The sequence below is a fragment of the Coffea arabica genome, chromosome 11c (assembly GCF_036785885.1).
Source record: "Coffea arabica cultivar ET-39 chromosome 11c, Coffea Arabica ET-39 HiFi, whole genome shotgun sequence".
NCBI classification, from domain to species: Eukaryota; Viridiplantae; Streptophyta; class Magnoliopsida; order Gentianales; family Rubiaceae; genus Coffea; species Coffea arabica.
Genome location: NC_092330.1, coordinates 211,775 through 239,502, shown reverse-complemented (window position 1 = coordinate 239,502; position 27,728 = coordinate 211,775). Strand labels below are relative to the sequence as shown.

Here is a 27,728-nt window from a genome sequence, read left to right as displayed (position 1 = left end):
CACAAAACTACACTATTGAAATATTCACTTACAAATGAAAAGTTTACAATAAATTTCACACCACTAAAATTACAAATCTTTCTTGAAAAATATTTTCTCACTAAAACTACTTTAGATCTTTTGTATTTTCAGTGTACAAAAGTTATTTAAAATTTCTGATCATACTCTATTTATATAAGACCAAAAAAGTGTTTTATTAATGCTTCCAATGGATATAAAATAGTTGAAGAGTCAACTAGCCGTTGGGAGTATCGGACGTCCGGTACATCCGAAGCATGCGTCCGACAGCAGGCAGTGAGTTTAAAAAATCTTCTTCAATTCTATCGGATGTCGGGTGCTTGCGTCCGAAAGCAGATAGTGAGTTAGAAGGAATATCTTAACTCTTTCGAACGTCCGGTGATGGAGTTCTTCATGCGTTCGAAGTTGTGTAATGATTATCGGACGTCCGGTAGTGTCTTCACAAGCGTCGACAACTTTCAAGTTCATTTATTTCTTTTAAGTGCTCTTGTTTTTTGAATCAGATTGCTTCATAGTTGAAAGTATTTTTTGAAGAGATATTAGTATCATCCAATTATTTTGTAAACATCAAAAGTTAGGAATCAAGATCAACATTCTCCCTCTTTTTGATGATGACAAAACAATGGATGGAAGAAAAAAAAAAGAATTAAGCATAAACTCCCCCTCACTCATTGCATCCAATAAAAAATTTTTAAGTGCCAAACTTATAATCTCTCTTACACATAGCATAATCTCAGAATGACTCCCTCTTACATAAAGCTCCGTCTTACATATAGCTTACATATAACATCTATTTCTCCCTCCTTTTTGTCATTATAAGATGAGAGTAAAATTCAGCAAAAAAACTCAACTTTCATATCAGCCGAAATCCAAAAAAAAAAATCAAAGAAAACTCAGTTCAAAGTATCAAAAATATCAAAAGAAAATTACAAAAGAACATTATGAATAAAAATCTGACAATTCTTACCAACGTCTCCTACTCCAATTTTTTTCTTTGATATCATCTCCAAATGTCATTTTGCCACTTAAGTTTGACTTGAATTTGATAAATTGTTATGGATCACCGGACACGTGTCTTGAATATTCACTGTCTATGAACCATATTGCTTCTTTAATGAAGTTCATCAGATTCACCTATTCATGAGTTCAAGAACTAATATTTGGAACCTATTAATTCTTTCTCACATAACAATCATTTTTCATGTGGTCTTTTTGACAACCAAAATTACGCATAACCAAAGAGTTATTTACATGAATAGGTTTAATAAATCTTACTAGTTTTCTGTTATAAACATCAAAATCATTTGCATCAGAATTTATTTTCTTCTCATAAGTGCCAAGATTAGCCTTTGATTCATTCCCTTGAAAACAATCTTATTTTTTATGTTGGAGCAACTCACTTAAATCATCCATTTTTCTTTTCAAATCACCTTTTTCCTTTTTAAACATTTCACAAATCCTTATTTTTCTATCAAACTCATTTTGTAGATCAATCTCATTTTTTTTCAAGTAATCATTTTCAATTTTCAGTTTTTTGTTTTCTTGAAAATGACATACATTGTGATGAAGAAGAAAACTAATTTTATGTTTTAATTCCTTATTTCTAACATAAGATTTTTTTAAACTATCATACAATTTTTTAATGAAAGATTCAAAATCATCATCAGTTTCAGCATCACTTTCAAATTGAAAGTTACAAGTTGTCACTTCATTATCTCCAATGGCTATAAAAGCCAATTGAGCAGATTTTTCTTCCTTTTTAATTTTATCATTGGAGTTGTACTCATTCCATGTGAATTGAAAGTTGTTGAATCTTGGTTTTCTTTCACCTTTTTCTTCTTTCTTCTTCTTCATTGGGCACTCACTCATGTAGTGTCCAAGTTAGCCGCATTCATAGCATTTGTCAGTGTATTTTTTATTGATCTCTTACTTTTTTTTTATTTATTGTATTGTTGAATTGATTTGGAAATGGATTGTTAGGTCCTTCTTTTCTAAATCTCCTTTTGTTGAGGATTCTCTTGAAATTTCTTGTGATAAAAGCAAGATCATTGTCGTCAACTTTCACATCATCTCCATCCAAGGAAGTCGAGCCATCTTCATCTTGAGATGCTTTTAGAGTAATGCTTCTTCTTACCTTTGTATCCTCTTTCTCTTGTATCTTAGTCTTAACCTTCAGCTCATAAGAGATTAGAGAATTAATAAGAGATTCAATAGGTATAGAATTCAAATATTTAGTTTCTTCAATGTTAATCACTTTACTTTTCCAATTCTTGGACAGGGCATTCAAAATTTTTCTATTTTTCTCACCTAAGAAGTATTCCTTTTCCAGAACCTCTAAATCCTTAATGAGGTTGTTGAATTTATAATAAATCTTGTTAGTATTTTCATAAGATTACATCTTAAATGATTCATACTTAGTAATTAGGATAGTTATCTTTTCTTCTCTCACATTTCACTCCCTTCATGGATTTATCTCAGTTTATCCCAAATTTCTTTAGCAAACTTACAACCTTTGATTCTAATAAATTCATTTAAATCTAAAGTACTATACAACACATTCATAACCTTGACATTCAAGGTAAGGTAGGTTCTATTTTCATCAGTCAATTTATTTCTGGTTTTTGGTCTTGATTTATGAGTAACTTAATCTATTATAGATGCATCATATGAACCTGTATTAACAACAAATCACAGTTTAATATCAATAGATTGCAAGCAAATAACCATTCTTTCCTTTCAACGCACATAATTTGATCCATTAAATATTAAGGGTCTAGTGACAGATTATTCTTAAAAAAAATATAGCATTGTTGGTTGTCATTTTACTCCAAACTCATTTGAGTTTAATCTCTAGAAAACCAAATTCTGATATCAATTGTAAGGATCGAAAACAACCTAAGAAAGGGGTGAATCGGGTTATTTAAAAACTAATCAGGTTATGAGACACTTTTTGACTCAATATGAAATTTACCCTCTTTTCTAGATGACCACTCAATGGAACAGTTAACAAGAAAGTAAGATTACTTGTGAGTGGAAGAGATGAGCAATTTATATTTGAAAGACAGTAAATAATAAGGAAAGAATAGCAAACCAAATTCCAAACTCCTCTTGACATTGAATGTTACTTTATAAAGTAAGTTTCTTCAACTTGATCAATTACAACCAATTTTAATGTACAAAGGAAGGATCATTTCCTCCTTACCTCAAATTCCACTCGGTCAAACTAGAAAATTTTACTATCTCTCAGGACAACCTTCACAGAACTACACTATTGAATTATTCACTCACAAATGAAAAGTTTACAATGAATTTCACACCACCAAAACTACAAATCTTTCTTGAAAAATATTTTCTCACTAAAACTACTTTATATCTTTTTTATTTTCAGTGTGCAAAAGTTATTTGAAATTTCTGACCATACTCTATTTATATAAGACAAAAAGTGTTTTATTAATGCTTTCAATGGATAGAAAGTAGCTGAAGAGTCAACTAGCTGTTGGGAGTATCGGACGTCCGGTACATCCGAAACATGCGTCTGACAGCAGAAATTGAGTTTGAAAAATCTTCTTCAATTCTATCGGACGTCCGGTGCTTGCATCCGAAAACAGATAGTGAGTTAGAAGAAATATCTTAACTCTTTCGGACGTCCGGTGACGGAGTTCTTCATGCGTCCAAAGTTATGTAATGATTATCGAACGTCCGGTATTGTCTTCACACGCATCCGACAGCTTCCAAGTTCCTTTATCTCTTTTAAGTGCTTTTGATCTTTGAATCAGATTTGCTTCATAGTTGAAAGTACTGTTCCAATTTAAATATTATCTCTTCATTTTGTATTTATTAACAAAGAGATAATACTTAAGCAATATTCCCTCGATTGGCTAGACTTGTAGGGACATATGACATAACGTCATTTGATTGGATACGCTATTGCAGTATATAAGACATCTACATGGATTAAATAACTCTAAATATTATTTTTTAATAAAGAAATAATTATTTAGATAGTCATCCATAATTTTGCCAAATCATATAGGCATATGACGTGGCATAATTTAATTGATAGAGATATCTTGGTAATTTTAATTGGCCGCAACAACTCATCTTGACATATGGAGAGACATAATTGGCTGACGAATAGCCAAACATCCAAGTGTGCATGACATATGGCTATATTCAATTGAATAAAAATAAGTCATAAAAATAATTTATAGACTAATGGTAATTTTTAGAATTTAATTAAAATTTCATTGTCTACAAATGCCCCCTAAAAGCTTGTTTGTGAATACTAAAAGAAATTGACGGAGTATTTGAACGAACAAGTTTTGATATTCTTACTTTGAATGTCATAAGATCAAGGCAATATTGATTTCCAACCAAAGTCCGTAGGTGAACTTGCATAGGCCTTTAATTAATGGTATGAAAAGGTGATTGAAAGTATTAGTACTTTCAATTCCCGAGGCCAAATTATTTCATACTGAAACCTTACGTCCACCGTTCCACGTGTAGCTTTCCATTTGCCAATGTATTGTGCGCAGAAGAATTCTCTTCCTTTGCGAATTCAAACAAACTCGATTTCCAGGAACTTAGGAAATATTCTGATGAGGACTTACATCTGTAAGAGGTCAACTTCCAATTGTAAAAGAAGACCAATCCCTCAGGCCTGTTAACTAAATTTCCGTGGGAAAAGAAATCTACTTGGATTCAAATTAGAACATTATTCAATTTGAACTCTCCTTGAATGTGCGGCGGACATCTATTATAAATACTCAAGACCGAGGCATTAATTTATTCACAATCAAAACAAGAACCAACTCTCTCCCTTTGTTTTTTCTTTGCGTTGATATCATCAAGTTGCTGATGCTTGCCATTTGCAAACTGCTCCCGTGTCATCTTTAAATTGCTACGCCGACAGACGTGAGCCATTGCAAAATTTAGCTACTGCTATCACTGCAATTTGAAGGTAATTATCCCGAACCATTTGTTCATAGATATTCACATATTAATGGTTTGCGTGCTTATTTTAATGCACTTTGCCACTTTGAGTGTGACTAATACTTGGAGTTTACATGCACTTGTCGCATTTAATGTGACTAATATTTCAGGTTTACATGCTGAGCATGTTGCATCTTATAGGACAATATAGTTTTGTAACGTGATTCCAAATTTAAGTCCAATTTTCAATGTCATATTTGGCTCACTTATTTCCCATCAAATAAATATTACTCGTTAATGCTCTTGATTTCAATCATTGTAGGCTAGCCCTCTTGTAAAAGCCATCGACGAGTTTGGGAATCAAATTTAGGATCTTGGCAAAAGATAGCCACTTTGGTAATCTGATTACCAAAAGTTTGAAAGAATTTCTTTTAAGAATTATACTACCACTACCACATATCTCATTGACAGATGAACGACAAGGGTCTCAACCGAAAAGTTTGTCATTATATGTGAACAAGCCAGCAATCGGCACCTTTGCTGAGTCTTTTATACCCCTTGAAGAATGTTTTCATCCTAAAAATTGGACTAGCAAGTGTACTAAGGAAGTTGTAGAATCATCGATTTTCTCCACTACGTCGAAGGAAGAAGAAGTGGTCGTATTAAACTTGTCACTTCATAATGGAGATCCAGAAATAGCCAAATTCACGCTTCCGTTCGTGGGATTAAATATTGACAAAACTACATGGAAGATTCCTTCCTCCTTTTTTGGTGAGGCGTGCTTCATTTTTCATTATTGGGAAAGGGTAGAGGACATCCTTGGAAGATATAAAGAGGTGCTTATACGTGCCGGTATATTTGAAGTCATCTACGTGTCGAGATTCTCCTACGATCACTGTGAAAATATCTTGCGAGTTTTCTTTAAATATTGGTGTCTCTCGACAAATACACTCCATATGCTCATTAGGGAGTTGTCCATCACACTTTGGGACTTTTATAAACTTGGTGGCCTTTCAATCGATGGCTCATTCTTTGATGAAATTGTTCTTTTAGTGCAGGAACTTCTCACTTGTGACAAAAAAGGGAAGCCACTTCTCCCTAAGAGTTGCAGGCATCTCTTTTTCGGCTTACTACTATCTTTGGACGAATGACCAAGGAGTATGGATGAAAGACTGGATCCACTTCTGGTTTAAAGGAGAGGTTAGATATAGAGCTCCTCAAACAGGGCGAATAGAAGAAAGACCACATCTAAACAAAAAATGACCTATAACCCTTCTGAAAGTGTAAAGTCTCATGACCTTACTGATACTGTGACGACCCCACCTTTCCTTGGAGAAGCCAAGGGTTTGACTGACCGCCTTCTCAACTCTCAACATGACTTATGCATTCATTCGAATCAAATCACGATTTTCAAGCCAAACAATTTCCTAAAACCAAGAAAGCACTTGAATAACAATAGCGACAATCCTTAGACAACAGCGTTAACTATTACAATCATAATATTTTAAATACAAATAAAATCTACACTTCCAAATGTCCAAAAGTCGCTCAGAAAATGACACTAACTCTAGACAAAACTTGGCTAGTTTAGCATCTCCAATTCTTCATTTCAAATTTCTGGCAAGAAATAACAACTTAAAGGGATGAGCGGACGCTCAATAAGGTCAAGAAATCAAACAAGCAAGTAGAGCATGTACCATAATTCAACTCAAGTAGCACATGTACAGAATAACAATAATGGTTTCACGTAAAGTCACAAAAAAACTAAAGCACGTTCATTGAGAGAATACAAGAGCTCTCAAGAGCCAATTTTTTCGTTGCAGTAGTTTGATCCAAATCCATTGACACTCCGTCAATGTTTAAAGAAATAAAAATAATGACCGTAGATCTCCACTTTATATCAATTTTCTGTCCACCAAACATACCCCTTATCAGGTCCGAACACCAAATAGAAATAATGGTAGAAATATTCGAGTATACCCAAATAAGAACAAGTATGGTCAATGAGATAACATTCCAATCGATTTAATAAAGATAAAGGTACTGAGATGGGATGAGAGCGCGGCAGCATGTACCACACTCAATCTGAGTGGGAGGTACCTCTCATCCATTTTCAGTACTTTTATCTTGATTAAATCGATTGGAGAGTTATCTTGTCGACCCTAGCACTGAGCGGTAGCATCTACCACACTCAATTCTAGTGGGAGGTGCCTCTCATCCCGTCTTAGTACTTTTATGCTGATTAAGTCGATTGGAGAGTTATTTGGTCAACCCTAGTGCTGAGCGGCAGCATATACCACACTCAATTCGAGTGGGAGGTGTCTCTCATCCCGTCTCAGTACTTTTATCCAGATTAAATCGATTGGAGAGTTATCTCGTCAACCCTAGCACTGAACGGCAGCATGTACCACATTCAATTCGAGTGGGAGGTGCCACTCATCCAGTCTCAGTACCTCTATCTTGATTAAGTTGATTGGAGTGTTATCTCATCGACCATACTTGTTCTTGCTTGTGTATACTCGAGTGTTAACACCACTGTTTCTATTTGGTGTTCGAATCCGGTAAGGGGTATGTTTGATGGGCAAAAAATTGGTATAAAGTGGAGATCTACGATCATTGTTTTTACTTCTTTAAACGTTGACGGAGTGTCAACAGGTTTGGATCAAGCTACTGCACCAAAAAATTGGCTCCTGAGAGCTCCTATATTCTCTTAATGAACGTGTTTTAATCCTTTTGTGGCTTTACGTGAAACCATTGTTGTTATTTTGTACATGTGCTGCTTGAGTTGAATTATGGTACTTGCTCTACTTGCTTGCTTGATTTCTTGGACTCACTAAGTGTCCACTCATCCATTTAAGTTGTTCTTAACAGAAATTTGAAGTGAAGAATTGGAGGCGCTAGACTAGCCAACTTTTGTTTAGAGTTAGTGTGATTCCCTGTGCAACTTTTGTACATTTGGAAGTGTAGATTTCATTTGTATTTGAAATATTATGATTGTAATAGTTAACGCTGTTGCCTAAAGATTGTAGCTGTTGTTATTCAAATACTTTTTTGGTTTTAAAAAATTGTTTGACTTGAAAATCGTGATTTGGTTTGAGTGAGTGCATAACTCCTGTCGAGAGTTGGTCAAGCGGTCCACCAAACTCTTGGGTTCGTCTTAGGAGGAGGCGGGGTCGTCACAGATACAAAGGATTTTAACATCTCTTTTAACATATTGGATATCTCAGGGTTCTTAAGAAAGAAAACCTATATTGCGGCATTCATAGTGTGTTGGGTTTGCAAGTTTCTTTTGTCAAACAAAAAGGCCGATCGCATTCGCCCAAGTGTTTTCAAGGTTGCATGCTTAATGGTCATAGGAAAAAAATTTTTATCTTACAATTCCCGATCTTGCGAGCATATATCATGGGTTGAGGGAGATTGTCTACGCCCCTAACCTTGGAGAATGTGGGATAACTTTTCCAATCCATTATGTCTATGCTTGAATTGGCTAATATTTTGACGTATATTATGAGAATAATCAAGTGAGCAGCTATCATGTGGGCATGACAAGATTTAGAGGCGAGCAAATAACAATATTTTATGATAAATCAGAAGTTGAGGAAATCATTAAAGAAATGAATTCCTTGATGCTTCCCAAATTGTGTTGGACTGAAAATGAAGAAAAAGTGTTGATTGACGATGGATTCTTATCATCAACATTTACGAGCTACTTTATCAGTCAACACTCTTGCCACTTGACTCATCGTAAGGACAATATCTTTATTATTGAAAGAAATAATTCTTGTAGATTTAGTAGACAATTCGGCTTTTGACAGGATATTCTAAATAATTTGAAAGAGATTACTCACACTTGTACTTTGAGTGAGATTATTCAATTATGAGATTCTTCAATTCGCACGCAGACGCGATCTCGGATGATTATACCTATGCATAGGAAGCATCTATTGATCACAAAAAACTATGATGTCTGGTGGTCAATACGGTCAAATGGCGTCTCTTTAACTTCCTTTAAATTGGCGGTCAAGATCCCTCAGCAGTTATCAAAGAAGGGCAAGATTACCTCTATCAACGAGTCAAAGCAGCACAACGGAGCCATAGAGAGTGAAACGGGTCTTACTGTATCTACCTTGCATAAGAACAAAATTACTAGCACTTGCTTGGAAAGTATTGTCACGAAAAAAAGTTTTCAAAAGACTCTCAATGAGCCATCAAAGAGACAAATTAGCAACTTCAAAAAAAAAGACGCCATAAAAAATTTCACAATTTTTAACTATGACTTCTATGGGAGAAGATGTCGAAATTGAAATGTTTGATGATCACGATTCTATCAAAACTATTGAAAAGAAAGAAATTCAAGTCCAGCGCACCGGATCTACCAAAGGAAAAATCCATTCATTGGCAAACGGCAGTAGCAGTCAAAACCGTCATTGGAACCGATCAAAAAGAGGACATCTTCTGATTTGAAGGAAGTTTCCTTTGCACCATCGTTGGTTAGAGTGTCATCACTTCAGGTAATCATCTCTCCATTTTTCTTTCGTTTCCCTTTTTTTCTTTTTTTTTGTAACTTTTTTATTTTTTTTTTCATTGTAAATTTTTTTCTTTTTTTCCCTTTTTTCTTTCTTTTTTTTTTGTAACGTTTTTCTTCTTTTTTTTCAGCCCCTATTTCTTGAATTCCGTTAAGAAGATGTTGGTAACAATTCACTAATTGAACTTGAAGCTGATGATACAATTTCAATTAAGAAAAGTGACGAAGTCGTTATCAGTATTCCAAGACAGTTTGCCACCAATGAATGTAACCCATCAATGCATAAGAAGGTGTTGACTAGTTCGCATGAGATCCGAAAGAGACGTAATGTAGCACTGGTCTCCGAATTTCATGGACAAAAATTGATCCAAGCGTATTGAAGAAAATACTTGCAAAGTTTGTGGATAGATTTTCGCGGACAGATTCTTGACACTCATATTGAGCAGATCTCTTCTTTAAAAGAATGTGTAGAGAAAATTTTTGCAAAAATCACAAAGACGGATCCTACCAATGATCTTCCTTTAAAAGACTACTTGATAGAATTGTTTGCCAAAGCAGAGGCATTTGATATTTTGGCATCTTGATCATGGAAAAAGATGATAAAGAAATACATGCAAAACTCTTTTCCAAAGTGATTGTCCAACTCGGGAGAGCCAAGTCAAAAAAAGAAGAACTAACTTGTCATTTGCAAAATCTTGAAGAAAAGTTGCAATCCATCGAAGACAAAAAGAAAGTTCTGCAACAGGAACTTATCGATTTGAAGAACCAAGGCATGGAAATTAGTTAACCTATCGATCAAAAGTATGAAACTTTCAAAGAGATCCAGACTGAAATAACCCAAACACATGATGAGCTTTCTTCCTCACTTCGGACAATCCCCACTTCGGACAAAAGTGCATAGGATGGGGGTGTGAGCTCAGTTCGGTCACGTGCTTCAGGGGGATCACGTTCCTCTGACGCTACATGGCAGGCGGGCAGTTAGAGGAGGCCTGCTGCTCGGCCGAGTTCACCCCATAGTGCTCCAGCGGGGTATCGGCAGGAGTTGGTTGCGGCGTCTGGGCAGTAGGAGAGGTGGTCTCGGTTCGGGCTCTCTTGACCATGGATTTCTTCCTCTTCTTCTTGTTGGCCCTCTCCGTAGGAGATGGCTAAATAGGGGCTTGGGAAGCTGGTATGGGAGGAGGAGCGATAGGGATCGAACTGCCTGGCACGGCGGCAGGCGTGCTGGAGCTGCCTGTTCCACCTAAGTTCAGCAGCTGGAAAAATCTTTTCACTACAGGATAAAGAGGAGAGGTCAGTTCGAACAAATATAGTGAAACTCATAAAAAAGAAGGAAAGGGAGATGAAATCAAGAATTTACAAGCTGCCAGCTCCTCGGGGGTGAGAGGTCGGAGATCGGGGGCAGGGTCGTTCACCCCTGCCCGAATTAGCCCCGCGGACCGGAGCTAGGCGTTGTTGAATTCCTTTACCTTTTAGGGTTTAGGGTTTAGGGTTAAGGGTTTAGGGTTGAGGGTTGAGGGTTTTAGGGTTGAGGGTTGAGGGTTTAAGGTTTAGGGATTAGGGTTGAGGGTTGAGGGTTTAGGGTTGGGGGTTTAGGGTTTAAGGTTGGGGGTTTAGGGTTGGGGGTTTAGGGTTTAGGGTTTAGGGTTTAGGGTTTCTCCAATTACCTTTTTCATATGGCGTCTACCTATTTATATAGGTGTTTGGCAAACTTCAATATCGGACTTGAATTGATTTTTCTTTGATTGCTTGATGCCTGTGACCTTATCGTCTTTTTTAGTACAGGATAAACACATGTTATTTTTATGTTTTCTCATCCTGCACAAAGTCTTGATTGCTTTATTGTTGGATTTTATTCTGCTGCTTTCTAGTAAGCGTATTATTCAGTTCAAATAATTCATTGCTGCTTCTGGAGCCTTCCCTGCATATGTAGTCATTATAGAAGAAAATGCTCCATTACCTCCGTATGTATGAAATCTTTACTTGGGTGTATTTTCTAGATTTTGTAAAGCAATGAGGAGTTAGGCACATCTATCAAAATAATCCTACATACGGTCCCAAAGACATTTTACTACTCAAGATTATTTCAATTGGACCAAATTTTGAAGATTTTAATAGATATGATGCCTTTCATCATATCAAAGTCATGAAGTTTGATGAGTTGGAAATAAAGGTCTACCCTCAACGGAAGGAATATGAATATTTTTCTGAAGAAAAAATATATTATCGAAGAACTCTTGAATAACGATTGTTTTGCAAAATCTATTTTCTTCAATTATTTCATAAAGTTTTATTTGAAACTTTACAAACTCAAATACATTTTAAAACTCCTTGTGGCCATTGGATAGTAGTTTCCCATCTTAAACATGTTTATACCCGTAAAATTCTTATAACTTTTCATCCTCGCGCAAGTCAGCGTGGTGATATTGAATATTCAGAAAAATAAAAAATACCAAAAGGAAATCCTATGTTAAAATTTGAAAGACATCTACATTTAAAACAACTACAATTAAAATCTATATCTACTACTCTAGAAGATATAAAAGAAAAGTTATCATTAAGTTATACAGAAAATCCTCTATTCTATATTATATCAATAGCTATTTGATGATATCGTTTAAATATCATTATCTAAAAGTGTTTTATCAAAATTTTTATCTTGTATGTTATAAGAAATTTTGAATATATATTAAAAATTAGCTTCTGGTATTTAATTTGACGATTCTGATTAGCACTATCCATCCCCTTAAAAATGGAAGGCTGTCAAATCTATGATTCTATGATATATTCTGTCCGATATTGAAGTCTGCTAAACACCTATATAAATAGGTAGGCCCCATATGAAGAAGGCAATTGGAGAAAGGCACCGAAATGGTATTAGAGCCTAGTGATCTCATGAATAATTCCAGTGATTTCTTATTTGATCCCATAAACCCAAACATAAATGATCTCACACTTCCTAGAAATAATCTACGTATTTTCTTAAATAATAATGATGATTATATTTTTGATGAAGAATTTGATGCAAATCCAGTACCTATTAGATATTTTAATAATGGAATAGAATTTGATGATTCAAATTGACACTATCCATCTCCTTAAATGGAAGAATGTCAAATATGTGATTTAATGTTATTTTTTATTCAAGAATATGCATATCAGTAACAACAATTAAATGAAAGAATTGCATATTATCAAGAAAGGTGGATACATGTCACTTTGTATGATTGTAATCCAATTACATGCCATGATAGATATAAGATCTTAAGAGATGCAGAACATGAGAAATATTTAATACCAATAGATATGCAGAGCTCAATAAAGACTTTACTGATCATTATAGAGAATCTCATTTAAATCAACCATGAATTCTTACGAAAAATAACATATTGCCAAGAATGTCAAAAATTTATTAGTCAAGACCTAGTAGCTAAAGCTAAAATAAATAAGTTAGGACAACTTATTGTTAAATATTCCTTTGAAGAAATAATATTAGAAGTATTAAATATATTATTAGATATTGAAAAAAGAAACCTAGAAAAAATTGTTTCAAATCAAAATTTACATTTAATAAGAACACATACATGAATTCAGATAACTATAAAATAATAGAACCTAAAAATTTAAAAATAGAAAAAGACTTATTTGAATACAAAAAACAATGTTATATATATAAAGATCTAAAGAAAGAAATTCAAATAATTAAAGAAAAACTAGAAAAAATAAATTCAGGTGAAAAATTACTGAAAAGAAAAATAAGACCACTATAGAATATTTAATAGAACATATAGCTAAAATAAAATGAGTGAGTCTAAAGATAACTTTATTTGTCTTTTAGATTCTGAAATAGAAAATGTAAATGATAAACTTAATGATCTGATGATATATATAAAACCAAATATGAAATCAGAAATAAATCCAAATATAAATGATATGCCTTCTTTTAGATTTGCCACACGTGAAACCATTAATGAAATCATTAATAAATCCAAATACGAAATCATTAATGAACATAGCAAAGCAAAAAGGCTATTTAGATAATGAAAGATATACACTTTTAGATAGGACCACACGTGAAACCATATTTCCTTTGGGAAAAGAGTCTCAATGGCCCTTCAACTCTTTTTCAAATAAAGTTTTAGCCCTCCAATAATTAATGATAATGGTTTGGCCCTCGATCTAATAAAATAGCATCTTTGTAGCTCTTCTGTTAAATCCAACAGTTAAAATTGACAGGAAGCATCATCTCATGAGACGCGCAACCAAATATCAAGGGTATTATTGTCCTCCTCCTTCTCTGCTTCTACCCCCACCACCTGCAGGCCTCCTCTCTTTCTGTTCCCACTAGGCAGCAGCAACAACACCTCCGCCCCCACCTACTCCTCCACCACCCCACCACCTGTGCCACTGCCACTGCTGCCATTGCTCTTGCTTCTCCTCACGATCATAAGCAGCATGACCACACAGCTGCGAAAAGTGGGCTTCGGCAGGGGAGTGTAGTTGGTGATCCCACCGAAGTACAACTTAGCGGTAGTGTGAGGTTACAGAAGCTTACTCCATAGCAGTCGATGGTGGCAACAACGGAGGGAAGGGAAATGGAAATAATGGGAATAGGAGCTGGGGTTGGAGTTGGAGTTGGAGCTGCTTCCTCCTTAAAAAACAAGAATCATCTGACCACCCACCCACTTCCACTTTCACTTCCACTTGCACCCCTCTAATTCAAGCTCGTCAACGGCAGTTATGCGGCGGGTACTGCCACTGGTAAAAAGTACTATACCAGTCCTACAAATAATTTCCCTCGCCTGACCACCACACTCCAACACCATCATCTATATCAGCCTTTCACCTCTACATCATTTGCTTCCACCAATCTCAACCAGGTTCTTGTTCGGGACGACGACGACAATGACATCCGCTACCGCCAAGAAGTACTAAGGATTTCGCAGCCGTTTGAGAATTTGATTCTGATCAGATGGAACTTGAGGGGTGTTCCTTGGGTCCCCTGGGAGGCCAACGGATTAGTAAACAAGACTTTCAATTACCGTAAACAAGGTATGGATCAAAGTAGTCATCTCTCCTCCGTATTTGCCACTCCATTTATGTCTTTACAACCCCTCCCATGCCAGCAATTAGCACTTTCGCTGCAGCATCTGGATTGCGTAGTATGATTTTTTCGCACTAGGGTTTTGGAGCAAAAGGAGTGGAAATTGTTGGAGGGGAAATCAGTGGTGAAAGTGTTTTTACTCTGTCTTGGAAAAGAGACTATAATGCCCTTGATATTTGGTCGTGCGTCTCACGAGATGATACTTTCCGTTAATTTTAACTGCTGGATTTGACAAAAGGGCCACAACTCTTCATATGATGCTTTTCGTTAATTTTATGAGACTATATTGTAATAATATTAATATGCTTACCCAAATAGGATGTGACACTCCATATTATTATCATAAGATGAAAAATAGATATAAAAAATGAAAACATTTTAAAAGAAAATATATGAAAAGAAGAAATTCTAAATACTATAAAAGTAGAGAAAATTTTCCAAAAAAGAAAAAATATATAGGAGAAATAAAAGAAAAAAATATATAACAGATTGTCAATATTTGAAAGAAGAAGAAGAAATGGTGCTGAAATAATAGCTTGGTTTGTGATAAGTATGAAACTTAGTCTTGGTCAAGGTTGGTTAGGTGAGTGACAAATGGCAAGTATCCAACTCAAATCTATCTAATTGTTTCTAATGCACCCAAATATCTATTTTTTCTCCATTTAACTCTTAATACTTCTTGACATATAATCCCTTTTGTACAAAACTCCTTCTTGTCCATCAAATTTATTGCACTCACTTCATTAGTTAGTCACATTAGCATAATGCACCATGAAACTGGACATGCAATAAGTTGAAGCAATAGAATACAAAAATCATTACTCAACCATTAAATCAACTATGAATTCAAGGCAAATAAGTTAAAATAAAAGATATGAAAATAATTATGGGATCCTCACACCATGGGTCATACTGATTCTCCTGCTTTCCCTTTCTTACCTGGATTATTGCCTAGCGGGATTTTTTCCCCATGCCCAAGTATTCCACATTTGTAACAGAAATCCGGACATCTATCATATTTGACGTTCAGTATTTTCATTTCTCCATTCACCTTAACTGTTGTTCCCCTTAGAATAGGCTGAGAGACATCCATTACTACTAGCATCTTTAAATGTCTGCCCTCCTTTCCTCCTACCTAAGGTACTATTACTTCCTTGACTTCATGATAGACTGCTCCAATTTTTCTTCCTACTTCCTTTGTTATCTAATTCATAGGCAAATTTCAAACTTGAACCGATAGGGGAGCCAAGTTAAAAGCTTTTGTATTCTCCTCCATACCTTCAAACAATCTTTTTATCACAAGAAGTTGGTTGTCCATAATCCATGGCCCCCCTCCTAGAATCCTTTCTCTATCCTCAGTGTTTGGAATATAGAATTGGAACAAGTTTTGACCCAACTCAATGATTCTGAGATTTCCAGGATATCCCTATGTTGAGTTCACAAAGTTCTCAACCCCAACAAAGTTTACTGTCTTTTCTCCTCTGATTCTGCCAACAAAGTTGGATTGACATTCTTGAATTCCTCTATGTCCTCACACCCAAGATCAGCTCCTTCCAAATCCTTTTCAAATAACACAAACTTCCTCATTGCATCTGCTAGTTCTTCCGCCATGAGGTGTATAGAGATACTAAGGCTATCTCTTACAAAAACAACTAAGATTTAGAAAACTAAAAATGCACAAGAAAGGAAAAATGAAAAGGTAGGCTTAGCTTCGAAAACTTGGAAAAAACAAAGATTAGGAAATCAGGGCAACGACGCAAATTTCGGCAAGGGATGCTTTTATCAGTGAAAATTACCTGCTAGAGCCCTTCTTAATATCATGGAGTTTATTTCCCTGGTCACTACCTTTGCTTTGGCGTTCTTCATCAAGACCAGTGTTACCTAATTTAACTACCTTCCTCGTGTGAGTTGGTGTTGCAATAAAAGGAGAATGGAGTTATAGTTTGCTGAAACCCAAACTGATCTTAGCTAGGGACAGTTGATTTAGCTGGGTGTTAATGCTACTTGATTTCTTCCGGACGTTAATGCTTGAGGTTGGTGTCTGAAATTTGGGATTTTTGGGAAAGTTTGAAAAAGTTTCAAACTCTCAAGACTGAGAGACATGCACTCATACCGAGAGGGAGGGAACTCTCACAATGGAGGGTAAACGGCAGAGGAGTTTCCATAGAATTAATGAGCTAGATTTCCCACTAAATCACATATTAGAGTTTAATGTTACTCAGCCGAGCACTAAACTCCCCAAAGAAATGGGCCAACACAAATGTCTATTAGACCTAAGATTTTTGCTGCCCTTATAATTACATTGCATCTGAGTAGAGAAATATCATGGACGCCAATATCGCCATCTTTCTTTGAGTTCCAAGTAAAATAATACAGTGGGAGATCCGCTGGCACTGCCCGCATCTTGGTGAGGTTCACGAAAAGCTGAGGTACGTAGATGAAGACTTCTAACCGTCTTTAGCACCCATGCCAGTTGCAATACTACACAACTAGGCACCTCTTCTTTGACTTCCATCACAACTAGGCAGATTAACTTTTGAATGACCGATTCTTTTTTGTGGCTTACAAACTCAACAAATGCTCCATTTGTAGAATATGGACTCAACCAACAAAAGGTCTCCACAATCTTTCTATTGATTAAGCTTCAATGTAGCAAAAGAAGCTGCAATGTCCATAGCTTCCGACACGTGCGATATGCCAGATCCCTGAAAGGGTTAAAAGCAGAGATAGGTAAATTAACTCTCCTAGTTTCCCTCACACCCAATAAAAGATCTTTAACAAAATGTGTGAAACAAAATTTGAAGCATAATTATTTTGCAGAAGCGTGAGAAATTTCAAACCTGCCCTTGAGCAAGACAACCCTTTCCTCCTCCTTTTCCACTCAAAGGCTCCAAAGCAACCCTTAGCCACTCCTTAGCATTCAGCTGCTTGTACTGATCATTTTTCTCTGGAACCCCAGCGCACACCACAACCTTGTTTGCAGCATCATCTTTACTGATGACCATAACAGCCATGCCCTGCAAATCCACCAGGACAGTCAGTCACATTTAGAGCTCAATATAATTTTACAACGCAGCAACACATTTTAACCTTCTGTTCTGTCACTTTAAGAACTGCTTCACGGATTGCAGCAGTATCTCCACCAACATTGACATGAGTTAGGCAGTAGGCCTTTCCATCAGACGAAGAAACTGCTGCCTCCTCTAATGCAACTTTAACAGCATTCTGGGTATTTTCTTCAGCAATCTTCTTTTTGGCTTTAATGATGTGATTCTGTCACAATACAGATCAATTTTTATGCTTTTTGTTCTTTTCTACGGTGTTACTATTTTATGTCACCTAAAACAAGCAAAAGCTAAGTACAGGCACAAAAACAGATACAAAAAGTTGGACAAGTACCTGAAGTAGAGAAAGTTTGGCCTTGAGATCAGCCTTCTTAACTGTTGGAATAACAGCACCTTCCACACGACCATTCAATTTAGTGACTCTCTGGAATCAATAAGAATGAGAAATAGCTTTATAAGACATCAAGTAATCAAGATGGAAAAAATAGAAACTAAAACAAAGCATAAATTTAGCAGCAAAGTTGCAAATATTCAGATGATTTCATATAAGAAATGCACTTCTAAACATTGCAGCTGTCAAAGCAGTTATGCAATGAGGAACAGGAAAGCAACTAGTAATCCATGAAAACCATGAAGCAAACTCAAACCTGATGCTTGGCAAGTTCCTGTGACCTTTGGTCCAAGCCAGAGAGCAACTCATGGTTCAAAGTTAGCAAAAATATACTACGAAGGAAGGGAAACGTGATTATCGCTGAGACCTTGCTTATCATTGGTTGTAGCTATCAATCTTCATATTTGGGTTCCATGCAACCCCAAATGGATTGGTCTTCCATCTCTCTTTGTAAGGACAATGAATGAAGTGCTTGTTTAGCTTTTATCTTTATTCACATAGCATCACTTAAATAGTGAAAGCTGCCTAAAGAAGAATATGCATAGACTGCTGAGAACATGTACTTGTTTTTGTATTTAGCTTTAGGCTAGAGCACTACACATTCTCTGCAGTCAGGCTCTAACTCTTTCTAGATCCAACAAGCAATTGTAGCAGGAATAGAGAAAAGACCATGTCAAGTATTCAAGATTGGACAGACTTGCCTATCAAACTAATGGAGTCACTTCTTTAGATGCAGACCCTAAAAGGAGACTAACATCCTCTTATCACTATTAAGCGAAAGAGAGATCTAATTGGAGTCAATATGAGGTGTTTAAATTGCACTGTCAGATTGTTTTAAGATAAGGACACACAGTCATATCCAAAAAAGGAATAAAAAATGAAAAGAAAGTTGTTATCTGTTCTCTCGTAAGGATATGTGCATGCTAATGGATCACAGAAGCAAAAAATTCACTTGCAAGTTATTTTACCAACAGCAATAAGTAGACAAAAATCCTGTCAGACGAGTTTTATGGAAGCAATGAATTTTACGCAGACAAGCATACTTGGGTCAAGTAGGAAGGCCATGAATTGCACAAATAAAAACATATAACTTAAAAAGGATTAAAGAGAAAGAGGGAAGGAAAAAAAACACATTGAGAAATGATTAATTTTTTCATGGCTTGTTATGGTGAGCAAAGTAGACCAGATGTCAATCAGGAAAAGAGAAAAAGAAGTAAAGGAATCCAGACGACGGACACACACCATTGTCCCCGATAGGTCTTCAATAAATTTTTCCAACAGTCTTACAACATGTTAACATATGTTCAATCCCATAATCATCATGACTGAAGAACTAAATGCATATGCAACCAAAAACACGGTATCAGCAAACCAGCTCAAATAAGTAGAACAGTGTTTGTAACTACTAACAAACAAGAAACGTTTTCAAGTGAATTCTATGCCTAGCAATACAGTTTGAAAAGAATGACGTGAACAGGCACCAACCTGTTCCAGTAAGGCTCCTTCAGACTTAAATGTTTCATTTACTTCATGCTCGATTAAAGAAGCCAATTCCATAGCATTCAATGCAGAAACCGTGGTGACAGCAGTTATTCTACGAATTCCCTTGGCAATTCCTTCTTCAGACAAAAGAGCAAAAGCTTTGGCCTCTCGAGTGTTTGAAATATGGGTCCCTGAGCAAGTCAGTGAAATTAAGCTTACAAGAAGTACCGATCAAAAAGCATTACAACCACCATTTACCTCCACAGAGCTCCGCGGATATTGATAACCAATTTTGATTCTCTGGATCTGCCAGCATATCTTCCACACTTTGTCCAATGGCAACTATTCTGACTGGGTCAGGGTAAACCTGTAGATACAATCAGAAAGCAACAAAAGGTGAGACTTCCACAAGAGCTACTAGTAGAATAACACTCAAATGCACTAAAAGATGAAGCTTACTTCTCCAAAAACTGCTCGTAAACCATTGATGCGCCTTGCATCAGCTAATTTTGCCTCCTCTGAGAATACATCCATTTCTGCTTTAATTTGTTCATTCACAATGGTTTCAATTTTTCTAAGTTCCTCAGGCTTTACAGGCTTACCTGTTTCAGAATTTACAGCATAAAAATATGCATTTATAGACATGGTCTATTAGTATGCGACAATCCTAATCAGAATTTAAAGAACAGACATCTATATCCGGTACTCTATGAATAAGGGCAAACTAACCATGAGAAAAGTCGAATCTTAGTTTTTCAGGAAGAACAATAGAACCTTTCTGATCGACATGGTTTCCAAGTACTTCCTGCACTCAGGTCACAGCAATGTCAAGTGTTCATATCTATTGACCCGAAACAGAACTACAGCTAATTTAGAACAGAAGCAACAGTTTATGGGACCTGGGAAGTTAATAACCATTCCATATAAGAAAATTACCCTCAGAGCAAAATTTAGCATGTGTGTACATGTGTGGTTGGGAGCAAGAAGGGAACGCCTGTCATAATCAACCTGATCAATTTGCCAGAGATTTGACCACAGTTAGGAGAATCAAAGAAAAAGCACGCACGAAGCTATGCAGTAGTTTATATGTCATACAATATGCAAAAACAAACGAAACTCACCTTACAAACAACTCTATCACCAATGCTGAATCTATCAGTCTCTCCACAGAAAGAACCAACATGAACAACAAATCCTCCGAAGACTTGCACATCACTAACTTTGAACAACCCTGAAGGGCCTTCAAGAAATCCAGTATCATATATCTATAGCCAGAAGAACAGACTACATGTCAGAATAACTCTACATTGCAATTAACATTACTACCTGTTAGAAGAATATCAGTATTCTTGTAGATAATAAATTAGTAAGGGTATTCTTGTAAATAGTTGGTTAGGTTTGTACTCCTATAAATACTAGTTAGTCACTCATAATACGGTGACTAGATGTTTTTCTCCCAAAATACCTGTTAACATGGTATCAGAGCTATAGTCCTAGGGTTAGAGTTAAACATCTAGCAAAAATACTGTTCACGCTGCACTGTTCATCACGGCACTCTTCATGGCATACTGTTCACGCCGTTAATGTTCAGAAGACTATACACGCCGTTACTGTTCACAGCGCACTGTTCACACCGTCCTATTCACGCTGTTCCTGTTCACGCGGCACTGTTCATTTCGAGTTTTGACCCTTTTTTGGGTTTGAAGTGCTATTCGCTGTGGCTGAAAGTTTATCAAAAAGTATTGTGACGTCCACTAATATTATGCCAATGGTGATGCCTTAAATCACAAATTGAAAATTGAATGACACCAATTATCAACAATGGTCAAAAGCATGGAGCCATGAATTGCTTACATGTGTTCTCATTGTGAGACAACAATAGAAGTTTAGGATTATGTCCGATTATTATATTGCAGTAATCTCTCACGGATGTATGATATTTCTTTGGAGTATTTTCAGTTGCAACAAAATGACAAGACAGTAACTGAATACTTTGCTAATCTTAAGCGAATCTCAAAAGAATTAAATGCTATAATGCCTCTCTCAAGTGATATTACGGTTATCCAGAGGCAAAGAGAACAAATGCTTGTGCTCAAATTCTTGGCTGGTCTCAAGCCAGAATTTGAACCAATCAAATCTCAAATTCTAGCAGGTGAACAATTACCATCCTTTGCAGAGGCGTATGCTCGGGTCTTACGTTCTACATCTAAGGACAATGCACAGGGTGACGGTGCTCTAATTAATGATAAATCTGTTTTAATTGTTAACAATAATCGGATAGAGCAACTTAATTTTGGACGTGGCTCTCGTGGAGGAAGAAGTAGAGGCGGTCGTGGGGATCGTGGAGGTCGAGACACCTGTGAGTGCAATCATTGTGGTTTAAAGAATCACACTCGTGATACTTGTTGGGATTTAAATGGAAAACCACTTCGGTTTGTTAATACGGTTACCACTGACCAAGCTGAATCAAGTTCTTTAGCACAAGGGTCGCGGAGGTCGAGGCACCCGTGAGTGCAATCATTGTGGTTTAAAGAATCACACTCGTGATACTTGTTGGGATTTAATTGGAAAACCACCTCGGTTTGTTAATACGGTTACCACTGACCAAGCTGAATCAAGTTCTTTAGCACAAGGGTCCCAGAAGACTTTTACCATATCTGAGGAAGATTATGTCAAATTTCTGTAGTACCAAACTGCAAATCACGCATCTCTTCCCTCTACTTCTTTAGCACAAAAAGGTAATGCTATGGCTTGTCTCTCAACATCATCTAATTTTGACTCATGGATCATTAATTCCGGAGCTACTGATCATATGTCAGGTACCTCTAAAAATTTTTCTAATTTTCAAGAGTCTTCTTCCTTCCCTCATGTTACTTTAGCTGATGAATCTACAACTAAAGTTAAAGGACTAGGCACTGTAGAAATTAACTCATCTCTTCCGCTGCCTTCTGTTCTTTACGTTCCCAGTTTGCCTTTTAATCTAATGTCCGTTAGTAAGCTCACTAAATTTCTACAGTGTTCAGTTACTTTTTCTCCTGATTTTGTTGTCATTCAGGATTTGAAGACAAAGAATATGATTGGTGTAGGACATGAGCATAATGGTATTTATTTTCTCAACTCTAATAGTCCGATTGCGTGCCCTGCTACTGTTTCTCCTCTTGAAATTCACTGTCGTTTGGGTCATCCGTCTCTACAAAATTTGAAGAAGTTGGTCCCTACCTTGAGTCAGTTGTCTTCATTAGAATGTGAGTCTTGTCAATTAGGAAAACATCATCGTGTTTCTTTTGCCCCTAGGGTCAATAAACGGGTTTCCGAACCCTTTTTGTTAGTTTATTCTGATGTTTGGGGTTCTAATCGAGTTACTTTAAAATTAAGTTTTAAATATTTTGTAATCTTTGTTGATGATTTTTTCAGAGTTACATGGCTTTATTTAATGAAAGATCGTTCAGAATTATATTTCATTTTTTGTGCATTTGTTACAGAAATAATGAATCAATTTGGTGTGCATGTACATATACTTCACAGTGATAATGCGAAAGAATATTTTTTCACTCCTTTTGATACCTTTATGACTAAATCCGGTATTTTTCATCAGTCCTCTTGTCCTCACACTCAACAACAGAATGGAGTTGCTGAAAGAAAAATTGGACATTTAATCGAAATTGCTCGGACACTTTTGTTGCACATGAATGTGCCCAAACAATTTTGGAGTGATGCAGTTTTAATTACATGTTATTTAATTAATCGCATGCCATCCAATATTCTGGGAGGTCAACTACCTCACTCCATTCTTTTTCCTCATGACCCTATATTTAAATTACCTCCTCGAATTTTTAGGTGTGTGTGTTTTGTTCATCAACTTGCTCCCGGGGTGGATAAATTAGATTCTCGTGCCATTAAGTGTATTTTCTAAGGATACGCACGAGCGCAAAAGGGGTATAGATGCTATAGTCCAGTTTTAAATCGTTTTTTCACTTGTGCTGATGTTACTTTCTTTGAATCCACTCCTTATTTTATGAAGCAAGGTATGTCTTGTGAGTTGGACCGGTGTTCCTCTTTTCCTTCTCCTATTTTACTAGTCCCTTCATCTTTACTACTTGAATTATCGAGTTCACCAAATTCCACCACTCGATTATCTCGCCCTAATCTTCAAGTTTATTCTCGTCGTTCCATGGTTGAGAAAGGTACTGATATGCTACGCACTTCACCGATTAACTATCAATCTTCAGATCCAGGTATGACGCCCTCCTGTGAGTCAGATCTTCCTATTATTATTTTGCAGGGATGGATGACGGAAATGGAGCCCCGGCAGCTAACGGGAATGGCCATGCGAATGGTAATTACGAGCCTCTTAGAACTATCTTCTACCGAGCTCTAGCGGGAGGAGCTCGAGTACGCTACTCACCTTATGATAGATACCCTCGATGTTCGTGTAGGTTGACTTTCGCCTACCCGAACCATATAGTGCTTGCTCTGGACGACGAGTGTCGTCAGTTGGTGGATGCCAACCGCGATTTACAGGCTGAGGTAGACGAGCTTAGGCAGATGGTTGGCGCTCAGGGTGAGCGGATTGCCGAGCTCGAGGAGGTGCTGGAGGGTGAGGTAGCCACATCTGCAGTGGTTAATGAGGAGTTTCGGGATACTAGGACTCGATTCACTAGGCTAGGACGGGATGTCTGTACTCGGGCTTTCGAGATCCTGGCTGATGCCACTAGATTGGTTGAGGACGCTGCTGAGGTGATTCCTGACGCTGAGGAGGAGGATCCCGAGGAGGATCTCGAGGAGGAGGTTCCTCTGGATAGCCCCGCTGTGGACTAGGATCTTAGTTGTTGACCCCTTTTGACTTTTGACCGGTACAGTTAGGACTAGTTAGGGTGACGCGAGTGCTGAGGCCATTGTATTTTGCATGCTTGTGTGGCCTACTTTTGGGCACTTGTTCTTACTTTAGTCTTCTGTGACTAAAAGTATATTTTTGAGCACTTGTGTGCTATATTTTTGTGAATTGTCCCTAACTTGCTAATTGTACGAACTTGACATGCTTATGAATGTAAATTATTGTTAATTTTAATGCTTTCTTGGTTGGTTATAGTTTTGATATTTCTTCTTTTCTGCCTAAATTAATCTACTTCTTGCACTAGGCACATTTAGACTAATGGAAGGATTAAGGAGTGGTCGAGGCCGTGGGCGAGCGTCTAGACAGGCCCAACCTCAGGGGGATGACCAGGGATCGGCAACTGGACCGACTCAGGGACAGGAAAACATTGAGGGTAACCAAGTGGCTACTGCCATCAATAGGATGACTGATATCCTAGAACGTCTAGCGGAGAGACAGGGTCCTGGACCATTTAACCAACCTGGGGGCCAGGATATAGGAGAGGATAGAGCCCTGGAAAGATTCTTAAAGTTTAACCCGCCTAAGTTTATGGGTGAACCTGACCCCGAAATAGCAGAGAATTGGTTAGAAAGGATGACCAATATATTCGCCGCTCTAGACTACACTGAGAATAGGCGAGTGAACTTTGCTGCTTTCCAATTTGAGGGAATAGCCCGTGCTTGGTGGGATTTGATAAAAGGAAAATGGGAAAGGGCTCAAACCCCTTGGACTTGGGAGAATTTCACAAAGGAGTTTAATGAAAAGTTTCTTCCACCCTTAATCCAAGAGAAAAGGGAGGACGAACTTATTAAGTTGAAACAAGGAACCCTTACTGTAGCAGAGTATGAAGGGAAGTTCACTAAGCTTTCCAAATACGCTCCTGAGTTAGTAGCCAATGAACAGAGGAGAATTAGAAGGTTCGTACAGGGACTTAATGTGGAACTTCAGGAGGGCCTGGCTGCAGCCCAAATCTCTACCTTTACTGAGGCTTTAGAGAAAGCGCAAAGAGTTGAGAATGCAAGATCTCAAGTGAGGGATTTCCACAACAGAAAAAGGAATTTTTCTAGTCGCACTTCTGGGCAGACCAGTAAGTTTGTACACCCTTCTAAAAAGGGAAGAGGGGAAGGAGGAACGAGAACTGCTGGAGCTTCTAGGGGAGCTCTATCTAGAGGAGGTCGTAGCGGGACGACTCAAGTTAGGGGGCACCATCTGTTGGATCGACTGTGACCCCTCAAGTTACATGTGGGTATTGTGGTAAATCCAACCACTCTGAGAACGATTGCTGGAGAAAGTTGAAAAAATGCTTACTGTGTGGGAGCACTGAGCATCAAATCGCAAATTGTCCGAAAACGTCGAAGACAGGGGGAAGCCTGCAAAGGCCTGAAAAATCAACCTCTAAGCAGACCAGTGCCGGAGGGAGTTGACCGAAAGTACCGGCTAGGATCTACGCATTGGACTATCCACAAGTTCCAGAGGCGACCGAGGTGGTTGAAGGTACAATTCCAATCTTTCACCGCCTAGCTAGGGTTTTAATTGATCCGGGTGCAACGCACTCTTTTGTAAACCCTGATTTCATGAGTGGAATAGACTTGAAGCCAATTAAATTACCATATGACTTGGAGGTTAAAATACCCACTGGGGGCAAAAGTCTAATTGCTAATCTGGTGTATAAGACTAGTGAAATCTGCGTGAAGGAAAGAAAATTGCTGGCCGATTTGATAGGCTTAGCGATTAAAGGATATGATGTGATCCTAGGGATGGATTGGTTAGCCCGTTATAATGCCCAACTGAATTGTAGGACGAAAACTGTAGAATTGTGTATTCCATGAGAGGCAACCCTGAAATTGGATGTGATGGGTAAGTTAGCCTCGTCTGTACTTATTTCGGGAATTCGGGCTAGAAAATTGTTAAATAAGCGAGCTCAAGGATATTTGACTTTTCTTATTAATACCCCAAGCGATAAGGTGAATCTGGAGGACACACCGGTAGTGAAAGAATTTTTCGATGTTTTTCCTGAAAAATTGGAATCTCTACCCCCGGAACGGGAAATAACTTTTAAAATTGATGTAACTCCGGGAACAGCACCTATATCAAGGACACCATATAGGATGGCCCCAGCTGAATTAAAGGAGTTGGAGTTACAATTACAGGATTTGTTAGAACGGGATTTTATACGAGAGAGTGATTCCCCGTGGGGAGCCCCAGTTTTGTTTGTAAAGAAGAAAGATGGGAGTTTAAGGTTATGTATAGATTATCGAAGTTTAAATGATGTTACGATTAACAATAAATATCCACTACCCCACATTGATGAACTGTTTGACCAATTGCAAGAGGCGGTAGTGTTTTCAAAGTTGGATCTAAGGCAAGATTACTATCAATTGAGGATTTTGGAGAAGGACATACCTAAGACTGCTTTTAACTCGAGGTATGGGCACTTCGAGTTTGCAGTAATGCCTTTTGGGTTAACCAATGCACCTGCCGCTTTCATGGATTTAATGCATAAGATTTTTAAGGCTTACTTGGATCAATTTGTGGTGATCTTCATTGATGATATTTTGGTGTATTCTAAGAATATGAAGGATCATGAGAAACATTTGAGAATTGTTTTACAAATCTTGAGGGAACATCAGTTATATGCTAAGTTTAGCAAGTGTGAATTCTGGCTAAAAGAAGTGATTTTCCTAGGGCATATAATTTCTCAGGATGGGATTAAAGTGGATCCAACTAAAGTTGAAGCTGTTTCGAAATGAAAACGACCGGAAAATCCAACGGAAGTTCGAAGTTTTATAGGATTGGTAGGGTATTACCGGAGATTCATCCAGGATTTTTCGAAAATTGCTGGGCCTATGACTGAGTTGACCAAGAAAAATGAAAAATTTATTTGGAGTCCTAAGTGTGAAGGAAGTTTTCAGGAGTTGAAAAGACGGTTGACTAGAGCGCCAGTTTTAGCTCTACCTAATGGACAGGATAGTTTTGTGGTTTACACAGATGCTTCTAAGGAAGGTTTAGGATGTGTTTTGATGCAAAATGATAAAGTGATAGCTTATGCCTCTAGGAAATTGAAACCGCACGAAGGAAATTATCCGACCCATGATTTGGAATTAGCAGCTGTGATTTTTGCTTTGAAGAAATGGAGACACTATTTGTACGGAGTAACATTTGAGGTTTTTACAGATCACAAAAGTCTTAAGTACTTATTTTCTCAGAAGGAGCTGAATTTGAGGCAATGTAGTGGCCGATGCTTTGAGCCGTCAGGTACAAATGGCTGGATTGATGGTTAAGGAATTTCAGTTGTTGGAGGAAGTTAGCTATTGGAATCCTCGATTAGAACCAAGAAAAGT

General features: G+C 37.3%; 1 protein-coding gene across 1 annotated transcript in view; it reads right to left on the bottom strand.

Annotated features, from left to right (window-relative positions):
* Positions 1 to 16,712: 16,712 nt before the first annotated feature.
* LOC113717412 (alanine--tRNA ligase) overlaps positions 16,713 to 27,728 on the bottom strand; it is a 32,468-nt gene continuing 21,452 nt past the window's right edge. Inside the window, exons 14-23 of the mRNA XM_027242252.2 lie at positions 20,636 to 20,779; positions 20,451 to 20,522; positions 20,244 to 20,319; positions 19,974 to 20,116; positions 19,773 to 19,881; positions 19,518 to 19,705; positions 17,976 to 18,065; positions 17,667 to 17,849; positions 17,417 to 17,593; positions 16,713 to 17,281 (exon numbers count right to left, since the gene is read on the bottom strand). Coding sequence (XP_027098053.2) covers positions 17,207 to 17,281; positions 17,417 to 17,593; positions 17,667 to 17,849; positions 17,976 to 18,065; positions 19,518 to 19,705; positions 19,773 to 19,881; positions 19,974 to 20,116; positions 20,244 to 20,319; positions 20,451 to 20,522; positions 20,636 to 20,779 — 1,257 coding nt within the window. The 3' untranslated portion in view covers positions 16,713 to 17,206. The remainder of the gene's footprint in view (positions 17,282 to 17,416; positions 17,594 to 17,666; positions 17,850 to 17,975; positions 18,066 to 19,517; positions 19,706 to 19,772; positions 19,882 to 19,973; positions 20,117 to 20,243; positions 20,320 to 20,450; positions 20,523 to 20,635; positions 20,780 to 27,728) is intronic.